Source organism: Dermacentor silvarum, chromosome 10 (assembly GCF_013339745.2).
Source record: "Dermacentor silvarum isolate Dsil-2018 chromosome 10, BIME_Dsil_1.4, whole genome shotgun sequence".
In the NCBI taxonomy this organism is placed as follows: domain Eukaryota; kingdom Metazoa; phylum Arthropoda; class Arachnida; order Ixodida; family Ixodidae; genus Dermacentor; species Dermacentor silvarum.
This window is the reverse complement of record NC_051163.1, coordinates 66,393,358-66,414,511: the sequence shown is the minus strand read 5'-3', so window position 1 is coordinate 66,414,511 and position 21,154 is coordinate 66,393,358. Positions and strand designations below refer to the sequence as shown.

The window sequence follows — 21,154 nt, the reverse complement described above, 5'->3', positions numbered from 1 at the left end:
CTTGGCAAAGCCAATTGTTGGCAGCGGAGAAATGCCCTACGCGGTACTGTATCGGACACCTTATAACGTCACAACCAAGTGCACTGTCCTCACATCTTCCCAATGGGACTGCGAATCGAGTCCATGTTGTCGCAGAGCCATGCTAAAGGTCTTGGCCTGTCACTCACACGCCTTCTGCGAAGAAAAAAAAAAGAAAGCTTTGACGCATTACACGTGGTCAGTGTGAAAGCCGTGTAGCGAGTCCCCGGCAGATGTATTTAATCATACCGGTTTCCAAACGCCTGCTCAAACCCGTCAAGGCGACAACAACACAGAAGGCGACAAACGACTGTCGCGTTGTCCACTTTGTTTCTCAGTCCGAGTCTTTTTCGCTGTGCCAAGGACCGTAGCGATTCCGGCCATATCCGGGGTCAGTGCATGCAGTGCTGACAGAGCTGGCCGACTCCTGCGCCCTCTACGAGCAAGTAGTGGCGAGAGGCGCATGCCGGTCGTGACGTCACAGATTTCCAAGCGTCCGTTAGCTTGCATTTCCGTTCGCGGATGACGCCACTGTTCGTAAGTGTTTCACATTTTCGTAAGCCCGTAAGCCCAATCTGGTTTCGGAACATAAAGCGCTTGAAGAGTTCAACTTGATGTCGCTCACTGTGATGAACCGTGATGATAATGAAGTGCGCACCACGGCGTCAAGGTCTCAACGGTCGTGTATCTCAAATGAGCTGGAAGAAACGATTGCGCGCTTGAACTTTCAAAGTACTTGCGAGCACGTGGCAAGACCGTGCAAACGTAGGCCGTCGCGTTTCCTCGAGAAACTGCAGCCCAGTAAAATATATTGCAGTGAGGACACGCTGTGTCATAACGTTTAGGGACAGCAGTGTGATTAAGAAGGTTAGCGAAGGGAACGACCCAAACTGTTTCCCCCGTCGGAGATTGGCGCTTGAGATTTTTGGTTGGATCTTACTCCATAGTCCTGATCTGCTGAGTCCATCTTGAGTCTGAGACACTGACCGGACATCTGAAGCGGTTTCAGGCGATTGTCAGGGTTATCTACTACTTCGAAAAAACAACGCAAATGTCGACGACCTACTTTGATAGAATACCTGTTTGTCGCCAAATATAACCGCGAAGGAACACGTCCATTTTGATTGTACACAAGCAGGGTAAACGTACGTAGTGGGCTGTGCAAAAGGTCTCGAAAGTGAAATACAGGTTAGTCAGTTAATCCTAAAGATTGCACTGTTTCCAAAGCACACCCCGGAGCTTCATTTCTGCGCAAGGTTTTCTTTCTTTTAATTTTGGTCATGGCGCGCTTTGGCATTTGGTTCCAATTTGCCTTAATTCTCAATTTGCCCTGCGTACACTCGTGCATCACAATCACGAACGCGCAGTACATACATACATACATACATACATACATACATACATACATACATACATACATACATACATACTACATACATACATACATACATACATACATACATACATACATACTACATACAGTACATACATACATACATACATACATACATACATACATACATACATACATACATACATACATACATACATACATACATACATACATACATACATACATACATACATACATACATACATACATACATACGTACATACGTACATACATACATACATACATACATACATACATACATACATACATACATACATACATACATACATACATACATACATACATACATACATACATACATACATACATACATACATACATACATACATACATACATACATACATACATACATACATGATAGGTTTCGCTGCCTTGAGAACAGAATGCGCGCCCAGCATATGACGTCACGTGTCTAAGAAACGGTTCCTGTGCGAAAGAGCGTCACGATACAACCTTTGCAGTGCTGATAATCAACGCTATACGCACATTTCCAACTGCAGTGACAGATTGTCACGGAGCCCGAATCTCTTCCACTTAATTCGTGGAACAGGCAGCTTATTTTAAAGATTGTCGTTTCAAGAAGAAAGCGTGTGGTGTGATTTCAGATTTTTCTGCCAACACTGTGTCCACAGTTTCATTTACGCAAACCTTCCTTCCATGTCTGTTCTTTTAACTTTTTTTTTCTCTCTTTCCCCCTCTTTTACAGGCTGAAGAGTTGCGGAAACTCTCGCGAAGTAAAGGACCACCCGGTAGGTTTCGGCGAACGCCCACTAACCGTTCGCGATTAGGAGTGTGCGAATAATCGAAACTTTTGGATAACGAATCGAGGGTTACCCTGTTGGGTATACGGAATAAGGCGATTCCACTTTTGTCTGCGAATCGAATAGTCCAATTCGAATGAGCCAAGGGCAAGAACAACCAAGGCTATACTCTCGTCTTGGTTCTGTTTCAGCGCTGTTACCTTCGAATTTCGTGAATACGAATATTTCTCGAACGGTTTCCGAATATTTTTTTTAATCGCCATCCGTGCGCAATTAAGCATAACGTTAGAATAAAAGTGCGACAAATTTTCTCCCGCTGGCGGCGGCATCGACTTGAGACACGAGATGTTACGGAGGTTAGCGCGCTAAATATCTCAGTTGATTCGACTTGGAACCGCCACCATTCGCGCTCACCAACAAGTCCTGAGTATGTATCTAAACTGCTTATTCACTCACAATTCTCCGTTTGTGCTTTTAATACACAACGCTTCATAACGTGCAATCTAATGACGGAAACTTGCTAACGTTGTGCACATACTAGGATGTGAAGTTCGTTTTATATTAACGGTGAAAATGGCTGCTCGCTATTCTAAAGCTCTGCGAAACGTATCTCATATTTGATTCGATTCGTTTCTGACACAATTAGATTCGTATTTGGTTTGGTCTCGAAAATTTTTATTCGCACACCCCTATTGGGAACGAATTGTTTCGCATGCGTGGTGTTCTGCATGCGACTGCTATATTTTATCTGTGGTAAAATATTCGATACGGTGCTATGGACGTTGACAACCTGACCTAACCACGGTTCTTTTTTTTCTTTTTTTTTTGCACCTTTCCCGATCTCTATCCCCTTGTTTTGCAATCCCTTCGGAAACAGCGGCTCAAGAGACAAGCAGGTGAGTAACCTTGAAATGTACACGCGCCTCGGAGATCAATCTGGGTTGTGTTCCGGTACTGGCAGTATAGACGGCTAAATACACAGCTAAAGCAACAGCGGCCATATTAAGTATCGTTCCAATTTTGACTAAGCAGGTAAATAATACGAAAGCGGCTTCGCAAAGACGGCATCCAAGTCAAAACTGATAGCAGGCTATTTTGCTCTCCAAACAAGATGGCGGCTGAGCAGACGGCTTGGAAAAACTCGACGGGAAGGTCGTCTGCTCACGAGGAAACGCAATCACCATATATCATGCACTGATTGTAAGCTATACTTCGTGTTTTTCATAAGTTCTCTGGCGGAAAAAAAAAGAAAAGTTAGAATAGAGCGATAATATGTTTTTCTTCTATTTTTTGCCGATGCGAGATGGTTTTAATTCGCAGGGACGTGTCCCAGATGCGTTCCATTACTGGGGATTTTAGGTGTTAAGGTAAACAGTTTTCAGTGCTGGCCAGAATTAGAACACAACCCTGGTTACAATATTCTTGACAAACCAGGCAGCCATATTTTTTACTGGTCTGATTTTGATAATTCTGCAAGGTTATTTCTACGGCTGTTATTCCAGCTAAAGAAAACTTGTGAAGTGTCGCAACGAAATCGATCGTTTTGAGTGGAGTGCGCAAAGAACAAATACAGCGCTTTCACAATCTGGCAGGCAAAGCGCATCGTTGGCGGGAACAACGAAGGGCAGACAATAGCGCTTCCTGGCACATGTTGTAATGCAGCAGCCGCCACATGATGCGCATTTCCCGACACTATTCATGCGCAGCGCCGCCGTGCGTCATCGCGTCCGTTTTTCTATGTGCGTTGACCCCGCTACCAGTACCGTCTCGTATATGTTCCATGTCGTTACCGGTTAGATCGAGCACCGCGTGGTACGCATCTTAGCTGTGATTCAAAACACGCTTGCCATACGCGGCTCAGTATAGTCGCGCTTAAGCCGGCTCACGCTACAGCGAAAATACGTCTGGTGTAACTTCGGCATGGTTATCTGATTGCACGCTTGACGATCGTCTTTACGCCACGTTTATCCGTAACACTCTTCGTGCACTTCTCTCAGCATTTGCAGTCGACACTTTCCCCAAAAAGGGGCAGATGTATGAGAAACTAGAACGCAATCCGTGACTTCATAGAAGCCGCGTTTATTGCACTACACTGAAACAACAGACATCTGCCTTCATTTTCAACACAATAAGCCATCCATTACCATCGATGAAGCAACGTAGAGATAGATCGCTTCAAAAACTATATAACAAAAGGTCGGTGAAAACCTATAAGAATGCAATGGAATATACCGCGCTGTCCAACTCGAAGATGACTTGTATAGATGCGCCAGCCAATTGCGTTCACGCGTAGCCGTGACGTATATGTAGGCCCCTCTTGGCAAACGTGTTTCGGAGAGAGGATCCACAGAGGGTAGGTTCAGTGCCGTTTTGAGTGTGGAGCTCATACTGAATTCTATTCACTGAGTATAGCTGTCTAGCGTAGTTAAGTTCGTCGTGCGACGCCGTGCTCGTTACTGATCCCCTTCGTTGCGCACTTGCGCGCAGAAAGCGCAGGGCCGAGTACGACGAGGGCGCCACCGCAGCTGCTGCTGGCGCCAAGCGGAGCGCTGCGCGGCCCTGCGACGATGAGGCCGCCCTCTCGCGGCTGAAAGCCGAACCACCACCGGGATCCAGCGTTCCCGCCACCAGCACCCCTACCGGCACCGGCGCTAACCTCACTGCGCCGGCGGCGGCCCAACAACCACCACCTCACGCGCCCAGCCCGCCGGTCGCCAGGACAGTAACACCACACGACGGCTTAGACCCTGGTATGTCTATGTGCATTCCCTTTGTACTGGGCTATGAAGCCGGGAATCTGAAACCTATAACAGAAAAGCTCGCAATGGCAGCTGTCGGCTACAGAGCGTAGCTACGATGGAGGTAGCGAATTAAATACCGCATTGAGGATTTATCAGATCTGGATACGTGATATAGTCTACACTTTTCATTTCAAGATGAAGAGTTGGGGTCGCAACGGGCCAACGTAACGCTCAGAACCGATAAAAGGTGGCACCAGTGGATACCAAAGGAGAGAAATCGCTGTCGAGGCCAGATAAGGCAGCCGGAGAGATGAGATTAGATATGTATTGAGAAGTCAAGCAAAAAAATAAGGGGGTAGACGGCTACATCTACACTTTTTTGATGTTCGCCACTTTGAACCACATTTGCCGAGTAAACTTTTGAAAGCTTCAACTGGTTGTAATAATTATGTATTTCGAAAATGCAGTAGGTTCCGTCGTTCTTTCTTTCTAATCTCTTCGTACTCTGCGCTGCATGTGTGACGACACTTTCGCCGTACCTTCGTGACGTCACGTTCTCCGACGTGTCTGGCCGTAGCGAACCGAATTGACCCAGGCGCGCGAGGAGATAGCATAAATTGCGGATGAAGCTACAACAGGGGCTTGTTGGTGTGAGTTCATGGCTGAACGGCTGGCAAGTTTTGAAGAAAGACTGGTAAAAGGAGACAGACAGAGAAAGGGTGATGCGCGATATTGCGGGACAGATCGACATAACGCTTCGCCGCGTTCCTGTGTAGTCACCAGTAGCGGACGGAACATCCGGAAAAGCGCCGCAGCTTTTTCGTGGCTACGGCTCCTCTATTTTTTCATAGATATAGGCGCTTTATTCGTGGCGCCTGGCGACGTAGACTCGAGCACTTGAACGCGCCTTCAAAGCTCCCCCCTCTGCTATCACACTAGGTTGAAACAGATTGGTTTTCTTGCGCCGCGAGCTACTGCAGATAGTAAATTGTACAAAAGGTAGAGGAGCATAGAAAGTCACAACCTTACTTAAAAATGCGAGAACATCAGTGCAGGCTGTGGAGTTTTTCTGTTTCCTTGATGGAAGTGAAACAGCCTGACCGCTACTGCTTCCCCCTCGAAGTTTTGGGTTTTGACACGGGTTTTCGACACCACTTTCTAGTTACTTACGTTTCTCTTTAAACATGCCCCGAAGCGATCTGTTCACCTTAAAATGCAATGTTTGAGCCTTTTGCCCACGCCGATGCCACGAGTGATGCTAGTTGACAGAGGATTGAAATGTGGCGGCCGGTCACTTATGCTATGCAGAATGACGCGTCACAGCTTGTTGTATGGAATCAAGAGAGATTCAGCATACACTACAACCTGGACATTTAAGACTGCGATCTGCATGGAATGCTATGAATTAGGCGATCCGTGGCCCCATATCTTGTACTGCCGATGCTTCAACGCAGAAAAAAAGATTTGAGGAACTTGAGACAACTAGACTTGATCATGCTTCGCGCAAGATTTATTCTTCCAGGAAATACTGCGCATAGCACGAAAGAAAACTTCGTGCCTTTTCTGCATTACTACGTAACACCAAGCTTGGGGAAGAGTGGCAGAACGTGTTTGGCTTCTGTAAAGCGGTATTCGGGCAGAGCAAGTGCTCTCCCTGACTTCCAAGCTAGCAATGCTGAAACTAATATCACAACCTGCATGACCACCACAACCACCACCGTCGCATGCGTTAAGCAGAAAGCTAAGCCTTTAAACAAACAAAATGAAGTGACGAAGAACTGAACGCTGCGATCCCGCTTCGTCCTTTTACTCGTGTGAGTATTACTTGCACGTTTACGGGCTTTCTTTAGAAACCTTATGTTCTCTTCACACTTGGTTTTCTTTCCCCTAAATCTCTTTTTGAATCGCTCTCCCTAATAGCTCCTTATTGTCCTTAACCTCTTGGGCAATTCTTCACTGCTTCCCTAACTTCTTCTCTTCCCCTTTCCCCAGGTTCCAACGTCGTCACTTCCTCCACGGTCTGCGCGGACGGAAGTGGCGCCAGCGGCGGTGCAGGCGGAAGCGCCAACGGAACCGGAAGCGGGTGCAGCGCCGTCAGCTCCTCGAGCAACGTCAGCAGCAGCGCCGGCGGCGGACAAGCGCAGCCACAGCCAGCGGCGGCCGGCGGCGGAGGAGGAGGAGGAGCCACAGCCGAAGACGAGGACGTTCGGCGCATCTTGGAGGCCGAGGCGGCGCTGCGCAGCCTGACGGGCGGGCTGCTGGCGCAGGCGGACGACGAGCCGCCGTGTGGCGACGTGCAGCCCATGTTCGAGAACCTGTTCGACAAGAAGAGCGACAGCAAGGGGTCGCCCAGCGACCAGCACCACCGGGCCACCAGCGAGTCCGTGGCCAACTCGTGGAAGGACGTGGTCACCCTGAGCGCCTCGTCCTCCTCCAACGGAAGCGTGCCCGGGGGATCGCCCATGCGCTCGCCCCTGTCGCCGCCGGACTCGAGCCCCGACCAGCCGGCCGCATCAACGCCAAGGTCGGTCTCGCGTGGTGCGACACAACCCTGTCCAGGGCGATGCGCGGTGTGCCGCAGAGCTCTTCGAGTTGTGTGCGACTTGCTAAATTTCTCGTAGGCCCAATGTTTCGAAATCCGGACACGGCAATTGGTGAAGAACGCGGTGGGGATCTGATGATTTTCGCGTCGGAAACAGAAAGCAAAACTAACCATAACACGCCACTTTCCCCACCAATACAACAGAAAAAATAAGCACGAATGCACCGTAACCAAATCAAACAAGCAGAATTTCCTACCAACAAAATGTTTAGGTGGCATTTGTGAGTTGGAACACTTTTTTTAATGTCGTTGTCATCCGGTGAATTAACTCGCTGTTCAGTCAAATAACTTCTGATAACCAGGTCATGTGCTCAGTTCAAAGCGCACTTTCGGAAGTGGTATGGTTGAAGAGCTCGTACTGTAGACGTTACCGTACTGTCGTTACCGACATACCATCTCCGCCACCTGACAGTTTTTCGCGTGCTAGCCTAAGCTAAAGCAGTACCGTGTCCATGCGCATCGTGCCTTAGCGAGCAAATAGAAACATGTGAGGTTGCCGAAATGGTTGCAGTAACGAAAAAGCGCTAGCGGCACGCTAAGCTCTATTTACGTACTTCTCGGCAAGTAATAGTTTGCAATACGAACTGTGCTGCCAGGGTTGTCTACTTGGGAGTTTGAAGCTATGCTTTACACCCTCGGATAAACGACGGGAAGTTGTGAAAGGCGCTTTTACCCGTCATTTTTAGATACAACAGCCTGCATGGCTTATAAGCTGTCTGCTAGCACAGCCCATTGAAACGTGTTCGTCATCTCTGGCTTCTCCACAATAATGGTCATTCTGAGGAGAAGCCCGTTTCAGGTAGCGAGCTTTTCCGCATAACGAATAACAGTGATGCTACCGCACCTAATTGTTGCCGCAAAATACGTGGTAACGAGACCATTAACAGTATTTATGTGCTACCACAAGCGAATGTGTTAACATTTTAAGCACTTGCCCAGCGTCTTTCCTTCTGTATCCTCCTCTAGTTGCGCGGTTTCCGTTCGCTTCCTTTATGAGTTGCGGAAGTCTAGGATGCTCCCACGCAAGGGACTTTCCGATCCAGAGCCATGTTCATCATTATCATCATCATCATTTATTTATCTCTTAAGGGCTCCTGTAGGGCATTGCATTAGTACATTGCATGTTTTTTTTTTTATGGCAACCATGTTTAATGCTCCTTTTTTATCCGTGTCATCAGCTTCGCACCAGCCATAAGACTACACATTTTTCAACAGATCGAGTAACTCGAAAGACATCTGTGAATGCTACGTGCTAGATGACCACTGATTACAAAAGCACCACTGATCTCTTATTTTTTTTTTCTCTCTATCTCTCCCTTTGTGGACAGGGTGGCGAGAGAACACGAAGAGTCTATGGACACGGAGATGAGCCGAGCCGACAGCAGCACCGGCGACGGCCTGACGCCGCCCAGTGCGGCATCGGGTCGCCACAGGGACGCTGCCAAGGACGCCGCCGACGAAGACAACCACCACGCCGAGCGGGGCGCTAGGGTTCCCACACCCGAAGCCGGACAGGTACGTAACGCTCAGAGGAATAATCCTAAATTATTAAACACATCCTAGAGAGCGACACTGAATCAGTTAAAGGGACGCTAAAGCAAAACACTAAATCAGTTTAGATGGATAATGTTCTTTGAAAGTCTTTTGTTGTTAATCTCGAAACAATAGGCTGATTATTAGAACAGAAAATGAGGGTCAAACTTTCAGTTTTTGAATTTCACGCCGAATCCGCAACGCCGAGACGCCACTGTGACGTCACAGCGAGCTAGTGCGGGAATTTCACGGAGGCGTCGTCACCCGTCTTTTGTTAGTGCGCTTTTTCTGGCTTACCAAGGGTCTTATCGGGGTAAGAGTGATGTTTTTGATATTGTAGAAGGTTTATTGACTGATACAGAAGAAATCACCTTTCTCTTTAGTTTCCCTTTAAGACTATGGTAACGCATGCCCTCAAAACTCGTTTTTTTTTTTCCATTGCCAGAAAAATGTCGGTTACTGGTGGAGAAACACATAACCAAACTTCCCTGTTTCATGCATTCCGTGACTAAACCTCAGTGCCGGTGTGTCAGTGAGGCGTCGCAGATGTCAGTGTATTGTCTTGTATTCGAGCCGCTCCTGCACAAGAGACGTTGCCGAAACAGCCTAGGTTCAACCTATGATTCCTTGACCATGTCACGTAGTCCTTACTAGTCGATAAACACTAGACCCGAGTATTTCCCATTAAAATTCATGACGTCAAAACCAGTTGAGGTGAAAACGTGAGGGTGTCCCCGCCACCCGTCGTCTTTCGCTTTGGCGTCTTTTCTGGCTCACCAAACCTTATTCTTTCACTGTAATAGTGGCTGTGTTGCTGCATCCTACACAAACGTACTTTCCTAATGCAGTTTAACTTAATGCTTTAGTGTCCCTTAAAACCAGGTCCCTTAATACCCGGTCCGTGTAGTAAGCCTTTCCTGCTCTTCTCTGCCTCAACCAGATGGCGTTCGGGTCCTCTACGCCAGCGCCGCCGTCGCTCTCCTCCTCCTCCTCTTCATCGTCGGTCTCCTCGTCCTCGTCGACCCACTGTCCGGGCACGCCCGACGTGGCGAGCACCGCGGCCACGGTCGGCTCGTCGCAGTCCTCGTGCTCGAGCCCCGCCGCGCCCGGTGCCTTCGGCGCCATGGGGCCGTCGTCCTCCTCCGCGGCACAGCCGTACGGTGCACCGGCGGCCGTCAACAGGTCCGACGCGGCGCCGACGACGCGGACCGGTAGGCCTGGCGAGGCGTACGACGTCGGCAGCCTGCTCAAGATCGAGGAGGAGTGCGCCTCCATACACTCCGTCGTCGACCAACAGCGGTTCAAGGTCAGCCGGTCAATGCCGCTTTCGCCTTGTTTTAACTGCGAAACATTCATTGGCTGATGCCAACCACTTTGGAGGTAGAGTCCTGTCTTGGGCCCGATGTTCTAACCATTTAGCCGCAGTCGCATGCATCGTATACTTCTCTCGTGACAATGTCAATTAGCTAGTTGGCATTACCAGTAGTACGCACACGAGCAAGAGCACGTGCCAATTTCCATTCAACCACTGACTCGGGAATGAAACGCGTGAATGATAGTAAAATCTTACCGCTGTCTTTCACGTGCGTCGCGTCTCGAAGCAACGAGTTGCTTGTAAAAGCGAGAACCGTGCCAGTTTCTCCCATTCTTCCCTCGTGACAGCTGGACGCATTTAGACGCGTGTTTGAGGCGCTTTGAGCTGTGTTAACAAAATACGGTCTTCAAGATGGGGGCACAAGTTAACCACTCCTCTCCCCGTAGGAGCTAGCGCTACCTATTCGATAAACCACCTTCCGGATCGGCCCATGCGTTAATGTACCAAATTGTAACGTTTGTTCGCCGAAGTACAAGAAATCAGCCCTGTTGCTGTCGGCTTCGTGATGCCGTCGTCGTCGTCGCAGTCTGGCTACTTTGGTCACCCACGCGCTAGCGTTACAGACACAATCGCTCGCCTTGTCTGGCAACGCTTTGAAGAACACCAAACGATGCTTGATAGCTAGCTGCATACAAAATGTTTCCCATAGCACCGGCTCCACACGGTGCGGGATTTGCATAAATTGCATTTGCACCGGCCCCAAAAGTGGGGCCTCTTATCCCACTTTGCAATCGTGGTGCAAAACCCCTAGCATCATGATGTGGTTTGTACAGCGCTCGGAATTACACGAAAAAGGTGCACACGGGACATGCGCTGTCATGTGTGTACCTTCTTCGTCCTCGGTCTAATTGTGAACGCTGCTCAAACCGCATAATGAACGCACACCAATCCGCTCACTTTTCTATCCTAACGTAGCGTCATCTACGTTCTCCCAGGTGGAGGAGACTAATCGCGAGGATTGCTGCCGCCGAGCTAGCAGCAATGGCGGAGGAGGAGGCGCGGGAGCCAGCGGCGCCGCTAGCGGACGAGCGTCGCGCAGTCCGCCTACCGGCGTCGTCGCACCCCGGGGACCTCCGCTGGCATCGCCGGGACCCCCGCACATGTTCGGTGGCGGCGGAATGCCGCACGTGCAGGTTCGTGCGGCCGCGATACCCTCAGGTCACTCACAGCTAAAGGCCGATTTACGCTCGAGCCGCACCGCACACCTACCGCACGCGTGCGGTAGATGCGGCGTGCTTCACACACTAGTGCACACATTTCGGTTTACACTGTATTCGCACATGCAGTGTTAAACCGAAAATTGTGTACCAGTGTGCGACATACGTAATGTTTAAAAAAGCAGGACCGCACGCGTGCGGCAGGCGGGGGGTGCGGCGCGCAGCTCGAGCGTAAATCAGCCTTTCATCAGCCTTAATACGCGCCGCTGTGCCCGCATCCACTAAGCACCAGCGCGTTGGCTTCGTTTCACCAGCCCATTTAGGACATGGCTTTCTGCTCGCCGAGGTTGGTGGTGTGGGAGAGTCGGTGTTTCTTTTATCACCGCATAGCTGCGCAGCCAATAGTGTGGGACAAGGACAAGGGGCGGACTTTCAAATGATCCTTATTTGATGTGTGCGCACGCGTATGGATGCACCGTCGTGCGATGCCTTGTTACAAGTCTCTTCTTTCGTTCTCTCTCTCTCTCTCTCTCTCTCTCTTTTTTTGTGGCCTTGATTCTATACATGTGAGATCAACTCCTGTCTAAAATCTAAATTGTGCGCGTACATGAATATTCAAGATGTTTAATATCGAAGTACATGTAATACATGGCATATGACATATAAATACAGAAGGAGGTCTCAAAGTTGCAAGACTGAGAGTGATACCTCCTATAAAAGCATACATCAGACAGGTGAGTTTGAATTTAAGCGCTTGTCTTTGTACAACCCTGCTTGCTGCGTCGGCATACATGGTTAATTCTAGTCACGTCTGCAGGAAGCGGCGCGTCCAATGTCCTATTGTTCATTGACATCCACTGTATATAGAGCCGTAGCTTTCCAACAGACTGGCCAAGCTGCTGTACCCGTGACTCTGTCGTCATAATCATTTATCACGCCCCTCTACGCTGTGGTATCATCCTGTCATCAAGTTATTACAAATAACATGTCACATGCTTAAATGCTTGCTCGCGCGGCTTTAGGCTTACCTAAGCCTATTTTCTTGTGTCCGTGCCATGTGCCGGTACAGAAGACAGCTGCAGCAAGATAAGAACATCCGTCCCTTCTTACTTCGTTATCGTTATCTGCGGCGCCTGCGGCATTGCACCAGGCAACAACAGCAGATCGCACAATTCTTCTGTATGCTCGTGTGCTGGTACCAGGTGCAACGAGCCTTCTACCGCGCGAACGTGCATGAATGGTATGATATGCGATGAGATGGGTGACGTGTTTGCGCGCTCACGCAGGTGAAGCAGGAGCCCAAGCTGGAGCCGATGCGCTACTCGGACTGCGCCCTGCAGCCAGCGCATCGCGAATACCCTCCCCCAGCGGCGGCGGCAGCGGGCGGGGCGTACGCGGGTCCCTTCGGCGCGGCCGCCATGGCCGAAGTGGCCCCGGAGCCGCCGCCGCCGGCCGCCCGATACGCCATGCTCGAGACCAAGCTCAAGGTGAGCACATGATGACCACGATGAATTATGACGAAACGTGGCCACCTATACCCACGATGGGTAGGGGGCCAAGAATGTTGAGGTTGCAGGAAACGTGCAGATAGTAATACAGTCGAACCCGGGTATATCGAATCTGAAGGGAATCATTTTCAAGGGGATTTTACTGTTGTTCGTTACACACAATAATTCGTTATATGTGTGTTCGATGTATCCGGGTTCGAATTTAGTAATAATTACCGGTATAGGAGATGTCCAAAGCATGGCGTCCGCGACGCGTTTTCCCGGCGTCTCGCGATTGCTTCCGGAGCATGCAGCCCCCGAAAGCACAGTCTTTCGAGACCTATTTCGGTTACTCGGAGGAAAGCAGTCGCTGGCGGCTGGATTTGGACACCAGCTGTGAAATGGCAATGTAAAAAAACGCAAAACATGAAGACGAATGTGCCCTGCATTATTGAGTAGTCAGATAATATGAAGGCAGAATTGCATTCTGAAGCAAGGACATTTACCTCTCTTCTTCTTCGTCATCTTCTCCTCCAGAGGGCAGCTTTCATACGCACACCCCCTCCATGAGTGTCTGGCGTGAGCGCCTGTGTGCATACTGCGTCTAACTAGTCGTTTTCAGCACTGTGGAAGCTGCAACACAAACTTAAAGTAACGTTGCGACACCGACTTGAATTTCCCGCACCAGCCCGCCAGGATGAAATGGACTTTGACAGCGTCTGCTCTGGTATACCTGATAGTTAGCTGATGTCTACGTTGATGTGTACTCTGGTATACCTGAATAAGACTGCATTCTATTCCGCACATTTTGTCCTTGTACTCAGCCTGGTCAGTTATAAGAACTACTTGGTCAAAACGGCCCCCTTACAAGAAAATACATTGAGATCTGTGACGTGACACTCACACGTATAGGCGCTCAGGTTTCGGCAAGAAATTAAAAGAGAGCTACAGAAGTATCGTACCGTTTTCATTTTGCACCCGCAATAATCAGGCTTCTTCCAACGAAGGAATGGAAGGCAGAGTTTTGAAAGGACACTCTATACCAGTATAAGTTGGTTGGCTATACCATTGCTCTGGTGTTTTTTATTGTCTCTTTGGCTGAGTTTCGCAAAAAATCTGATTGGTTGCGGAAGAAGATTCACTCAAGGAAAAGTTCTCATAAACCTTGAAGTATATAACGAAACTACTACAAAAGAAAACCACACGGTTTCCACGAAAAAAAAAGGGGGGCTTCGCGGCTCAACAAAAAGTGCGTCCTGTTCAGGGGTTCGAACCTTACACCAACATGTTTTCAGTGCTGTTACTCTACCAGCTGAGCTCACTAGGAGGCTACTAGTAGGTAGTAGGGTGAGAGGAAATGAATCGACAACTCGAAGCGTAGGATCAATAAATAAGCAAATCGGCATGTCGAGCGCTGCAAGGCCAACTTGTACGTGGCGAAAGCAACCGTCTCTTCGTGCTTCTTGCAGTAGAAACTGTTTGTCTTTGCTTGAAAGCCAACTGCCACGAATTTCACTTTGGCTAAGTTTGTTAAAATGAGCAGTATAGTCCACTAAAGCGGTCTTAGCAACGCCGTAGACCTGGCAATTGCATAGGTTTCTGTTTAGCAGATTTTAAACAGAACGTAAGCAGACGACGCGTGCACCTGGTGGTTGTCGCTATGACGTAAGTCCCAGCACGCCACCTTCCGAGTTAACCTCGAAAAGGATTGAAAGGTAGTGAGCATTTTAAGAGGACGGGTTGTGTGCCGACCCGTGCAAGACAAAAGGAAAAAAAAAGAAAAGAAAAATGTCGCCGTGACTTTCGCTTTCTCAGACAAATTCGCGCGTTCCAGCAGGAGTCGCTGAAGCCGCCAATGGCGGCCTACAGTGAGGACGGCGGCGGAAGCGGAAGCGGCGGCCACCTGGTTCCACTTCCGGACGACGACCACCCGCTGGTGATCGACGAGAGCCGACTGCGGCTGGACGAAGAGGAAGAGGACGATGAGGACGAGGACTCCAGCTCACACGCCGCGCTCATGGACTCGCCGCAGAGGACGCCCGAAGGCACGCTCAAAGGTGAGGAGGGGGCAGGTATGACGTCGCACGGCACCGCGCTGCACATATGCGTGTTTGTGTGTGTGTTAGATGGCTTGCACGTGGCGTCACGGAGGCAGCATCTCACCGTGACGGTTCTCCAATATGGCGCCTAGGATGACGTCAGTGTGTACCATATTCACTGCCGCCGCCGGTAACCTGCTCCCACGGAGAAACGAAAGCTTGAGGCGCCTGTCCTACACTGTAAAAATGGTTTACACTCTAGAATAATGGTGTGAATGATTCTATAACTCACACATTTACACCCTTCTGGGTGTCGGGGTGTGAGTTATAGACTTACACCTTTGTTCACTTTGAAAGACGTAAATTATTTTACAGTGTACCGACTGTGTTGGAGCCGCGCGAGGCGCCAGAGAGCGCAGCTGCTCGCCGTGCTGGTTCACCAAGATGGCGCCGATAGGAGGATGAAGGGCGAAAGTCAAGCGAGTGGTACAGAGAGAGAGAGAGAGAGAGAGCGCTGTACACACACTGTTTTTAGCCACTCGCTTGTCCCGTCTACGCCACAAACCGTCGTGGTGGTTGGGCGGCTATTGCATTGCGGCTGCTAAGCCCGAGGTTGCGGGTTTGATTTCGGGTCCTGGCGCCCTTATTTCGATGAGGGCGAAATGCAAAATAAAAAGCGTTCACGTATTAGGATTTAAGCGCATGCTTTTAACCTAATGTGGTCAAAATATGTCCGGAATCCTCCACTATACGGCTGCCACCGTCATAACCCAATGCTCACTTTCTAGACGTTAAACCCCAGCAATTTTTAATTTTAATGCGAAAGCATTATACGTAGCATTGCGCGCAAATCCGGTGGCGACGGCGTGACCGAGTTGTGATACTCAAAATGGCCGACGGCGCAAAGAGTAAAAACAATGCTCGGATTGACGTCACATTTCTCAGGGGGGTTCCTGTAAACAAAGTAACTTATTGGCTTGGAAAACAAAATTTGGTGAATTTTGGTCTGGGAGGGTAATCAAACCCGGGCATCCGGGGTTGCGAGACGAGCGTGCTTCCCTGACGCCACTGCGGCTCCACAGTTCTGGCTCACTAAAGGTGTGCCTATATAATAGTACGTGCGTCATTGCACGCGTCATGCTGCAGCCATTTGGCTGACTGAATGTTTCACCAAAGGGACTATACCGCTTTCGCATGTCCACACGTAAACAGTCTTACGTGTCTCTGTCGAATTTTTTGGCGCTATTCCCTTCAAAGATGTTGCCTTACCAGTTTTAGCTCGGATTGAGACCTGAGTGCGTGTATGCTCGGACGTCAACAAAGCCAGCGTCTATAGCATATCGGAGGGGGTGGGTAAACAACGCTACAGACGACGAATGACGAGCATTTGATATACAGTCGGACCCGGATATACCGAACCCGCATATAACGAATTATCGTGTACGACGAACAGCAGTAAAATCCCCTTGAAAATTTTTGTATGAAACTTTTTTTTATATATCGAATTAACTATATATTGCAACTTTTTTTCTGGTTCCCTCCAGATTTGCTACATCCGGATTCGACCGTACATCAGACGAGTGCTGCGCTAAAAAAAAAAAAAGTTATCTTAGGCAAAGAATTCGCATATATATTGTCATATCCAATATGCGCGTCATGTGGAGAAAGACGAAAGATCTCGCACTTTTAGAAGAGAGGACCAGGTCCACGGCTATTCGTTTCAGTTCATCTAATTAAAAGTGACGTGCCCTGTTTTCCCAGTTCCTGCTTTTTGCACGTCGCGACCATATGTACGATGCAACAAAAAAAAATATCTATTGAAGAAAGCCTCCGCAGAGTCCACCATTAAAAAGCAATCTGGCAACGCCCATCATCTGTTAGTATATCTTGCTAATTGCAGAAAAGGAAACAAAAAGCCCTTTAGCAGAGCAGAGACGAAACGCTTTTTTTTTTTTCCTACCTTTCAATTTTAAAAAAGCTTCCACGAGCTCTCTCGCGTGCTGGTGGTGATTCTCGCACACCTCCTTGAGTTTGCCATGCACCCTGATATCGCCTCATCGAATGTCACGCTCGTGGAACGTGATGTATGTCAATGTCGAGTTGCAAAGTTTCTTTTTTTTTTTTGCCTGCTCCCTTAGAAGCAGCATGCCTCGTGTACGTAGGACACTATGTATACGCCTTAGTTTCTGCTTTAGTTCGTGAGTATATGACAGTGTGGTAACTTGGCTTATAATATATTTAGGAGGATCGAGGAAATGTGATTTAAATTTTACCGTTTTCGTATCAGCGACTTCTTATATACCGTACGCCTGCTCCAGCCCTTCAGTTACATGTCACATTGGTGCGACTATATGAGAAGTGAGGCGCACATATGCTTTCGCACGCGTTAAAACCGAAGGCATGTCGAGACGTAGGTCTAGCTGCATATATACAGACTTCCGACAGACGGGCACGACTTTATGCGCTTCTCCTAGTCGAACAAAACGCGGGCAATAAAACAAAAACAGAAACAGAACGCTGGAACAAAACGAATCTCGAGTCTGTTTTTTTTTTTTTTTTTTCGAAGTTGCATGCCTTCCCTCTGCAACTGCATTCGCGGTTGCGCGACGGGTTCTGAAGAACAACGACCGCTATTCATAAAACCAGGTCTGCCGCCGAGACAATGGCTTCTTGCAGCCTATAGCAGTGTGCTTTATTTTCCATTGCTCGTGCTTATGTATATATACATAAACAAAAATAACGTATCACGAGAGGCTCATAAAGAACGTCATACGTATATACCACCTGTTAGCAGTTACATTTTGACCGACAGTCTAGAGGAACGCGGAGTCGTATGGGGGGTCCACGTGTCAGCTTATTCGCATAGCCTGAATCTCAAGAGAAACGCTGCGCGGAGGGAACAGCGCGCTGTTATTTTGCCTACGGTGCCGCCGGCAATATCTAGAAACATTCGAAGCGCGAAGGTGCTCTTGCAACATGGTGTCGCCATGGGTAAGTGCAGCGTCCTCGTAAGGAAACGCTAAAGAGGAATGCTAAGTTAAAGGGCACCTCACCAGGTGTGGCCTTTTTTTAAGCAGACAAGCGCAGCACATACTTCACGCGCTGACGATTGTGTCTGCAAAGTACTACAGCGTTGCGCACCCCCCCCCCCCCGCGAGAACAGCAGAAATTTCAAACCAAAAGCCGAGCTGCCTCCCTCTCGAAAAAGCTGCGCTCCCAGCCAGAGAGTCGAGGTAATGCGCACGAACGGCGTGACGTGTCACGCAGTCCTACCGACGTCACTCACCATGACCCGTTACTTCGGCAAATCGTCCAATGAGGAACGCGCAACGCCGACTTCGGAAATGCGCCGTGCAACAAAAGTGAAAGAGAAACGAAAAAAAAAAACTTGGGAGACGCTTAAGGCTTCGCCTTTAAGAGTAGAACGCCATAGCAATAACGGGTCCCTGACTGCTTCTCACGCTTCCAGACAACTTCCGCTTATGTAACCGCAATCTTTACGGAGAAACGCTTGCGGTGAACGCTATGGTCGAAGGCGTGCTTTCTGGTTCTTTCTTTTTGTTTACCCTGCACGGCCGGCGCCGCAGCTTCCACGGATGCGCGGAGGCGAACGCCATCTGGTGGTGCTGCAAGGAACCGAGCGGAGCTCGCTTCTTTGCAGCGCCACCAGGTGGCATAATTTTTGCTCGCGGTCAACGCCGAAGACGCCGTGCTCAATGTGCAACTGGCTCCTCAAAGCTATCCCTAAAAAAAGGAGGCGATGGTTCTTAATGGTGCAATGGCTAGGCGTGGACATTGAGCGCCCGAACAATGTTTTAAAAGTTGTGAGCTGGTGTCACGAAACATGACGGGGAATGTTGCTGTAAATGGTACCTAAAGTTAACCGGGTGTAAAAAAAATGCCTGAAAAATAATATACAAGAAACGTATGAGCATGCACACTTTGAGGCCACGTTAAACATTGACAATGATTCGTGACGCACACGATAAAAACATTGAATGGAAATGTTCGGTGAACAAGCCGTTTTAAAGGATTGCGTTTGTTTGCGTATACGTCAGTGTTACAATGGAACACTTTAAATTCGTACTTTCAGTGCATACGAGGCAGGAGATTATAGCTTGGTTTCAGCAGTGGTCTCACCCCTGCTGGCACGTATTTGGAGAGCCCAGTGACGTCAGGAGTTTCCGTAATGTCTAGCAAGCCTAGATCTACCTACACTATCCTCCCCCTCCTACTCCTTGAGGTGCTAGCAATCTCTCCGCTTGACGTTAACGACAGGGCTGTCAATATTTAATAGCAGTTATAGTGGTCTTGCATGGATGTAATTTTCAGCCTGCCAACTTCATAAGCTGTGTCAGTAAATTATGGTTATGCAATAACAAAGCACGCCAGTGTTGCCTTGTAAGGAGGTTCGGTGAACCCGAAAGGACGCAAGAAAAATAAAACGGAAGACGGGTGGTGACGCCTCCCTAAAGTTCCCGCACCAGCCCCCCATGACGTCATGGATTTTCACGGCGGCTATTCGGGTATAGTTGCTTCTCGGCAAAGAAGCACTACGTTGCACTTAAGAATCAAGGACTCAGTCTAACAACTTTCGACGACTTTAGCTGCACCATAACGACCCTAATAGTGTGAACAAATTTATTGTGGTCACTTATGTCATACACTGACGTGTCGACGGTGAAGTTTTGGTGAGTGCTATGTTTCATCCAAAGCACTATTTCTAGTTGAAGCGCCTGCCCTCCTACAAACGGCGTCATAGTCAGATAGAGGCCTCTGACAAGGGGTATTTGTCAACTTCTGGCTAAGTTTTCCTTGCGAGCATTTCACGAAAGTTTTTAACCGATTTTTAAGCGCAGATGTCAGATTCTGAGTTGACTGTTTCTAGCCAACTAACTACTCTAACTATTTGGTTCGGTAAAGTATATTTAAATTTGGTCGTTTAGTTTTGAAGTATAATCTTCCTGAGGGCTTTAATTTACAAATGAATTCTACGCCTGCCCTCCTACAAATGACGTCATAGTCAGATAGAGGCCTCTAACAAGTGGTATTTGTCGACTTCTGGCTAATATTGTCTTCACGACCATGGGTACATGGTGACCGACACACAGCCAAGCAGGCAACTGTGTATGTTCTTCGGTTGTCGTGTGACCTGTTTACATTCCTCACCTTTTGGTTAGACTTCGCACCACACAAAAAAACAGCAATATGCATTCTCTAGAACTTACTATAGGTTTCCATGAACGCCTACGATATGGAGTTAGCAGAGTTAACCCCCTGCGAGAGTTCCTGTTTAATCCGCGCTCTGCACACTTTTCATCTGTTGCATCTTAGATCTAGCCTGAATAATGATATCAGCATAACACGTCACAAGCTAACTAGCAATGGCTAGCTAGATATTTAAGTAATCTTTACCTTTCTGTTGTTTTTTTTTCTGCCTGCAGACAGCAAATGCCCTACTCCGGGTTGCAATGGCACGGGTCACGTGACAGGTTTATACTCGCACCATAGAAGGTAAGTGCCTCCAATTCCTTGTTTGCGTCGAAGTAGTCATTCGATGATAATAAAACAATTTTCGTAGACAGTACTGTCTAAAGAAGCGACGGTATTGCAGACATAGGGTAGCGTGCTCAAAGCAACGTTCGGATAGTTACATCGTGGCGAACTGGCACCGACATTTTAAAACCTTCGTGCGCTGAAAGGTTTGAACAAGTATATATTTTAGCTTGTATCATAATTCCTGCGGTACGATTACGATAAATCATGTCTAATTGCAATATAGTAACGTTGCCTGCCTCAAATATATGAGTCACATTTCAGCTTTCCACCCCGCTTGCGGTCATATAGAAAGTTGAAGATTTCCTTATGTATACTCTTCCATAGTCGCCTGCGATAAATCCACAAGTGTATTTGACCCCGAATATATCCCGTACTCGTGGATTTCAATGCCAACTTGCTCTTACAGGGGCTTGCTTTTATCAGTGGGTTCGGTTTCGAAAACAAGGGTATGTAAGCGGCATAGTCAT

General features: G+C 48.5%; 1 protein-coding gene across 12 annotated transcripts in view; it reads left to right on the top strand.

Moving 5' to 3' along the window:
• The window catches only part of LOC119465940 (myelin transcription factor 1-like protein), a 292,459-nt gene that overhangs the window by 239,023 nt on the left and 32,282 nt on the right, over positions 1-21,154 (top strand). For 2 of the 12 annotated variants that reach the window (XM_049657165.1, XM_049657166.1), the window contains exons 1-11: positions 409-555; positions 2,140-2,182; positions 3,072-3,090; positions 4,682-4,944; positions 6,928-7,459; positions 8,866-9,052; positions 10,011-10,376; positions 11,381-11,578; positions 12,889-13,089; positions 14,924-15,146; positions 20,573-20,642. In XM_049657165.1, coding sequence (XP_049513122.1) covers positions 541-555; positions 2,140-2,182; positions 3,072-3,090; positions 4,682-4,944; positions 6,928-7,459; positions 8,866-9,052; positions 10,011-10,376; positions 11,381-11,578; positions 12,889-13,089; positions 14,924-15,146; positions 20,573-20,642 — 2,117 coding nt within the window. In that variant the 5' untranslated portion in view covers positions 409-540. Of the gene's footprint in view, positions 1-408; positions 556-2,139; positions 2,183-3,071; positions 3,091-4,681; positions 4,945-6,927; positions 7,460-8,865; positions 9,053-10,010; positions 10,377-11,380; positions 11,579-12,888; positions 13,090-14,923; positions 15,147-20,572; positions 20,643-21,154 lie in introns of those variants that run through there. The other 10 variants (XM_049657167.1, XM_049657163.1, XM_049657168.1 and 7 more) reach the window with 9 other exon arrangements.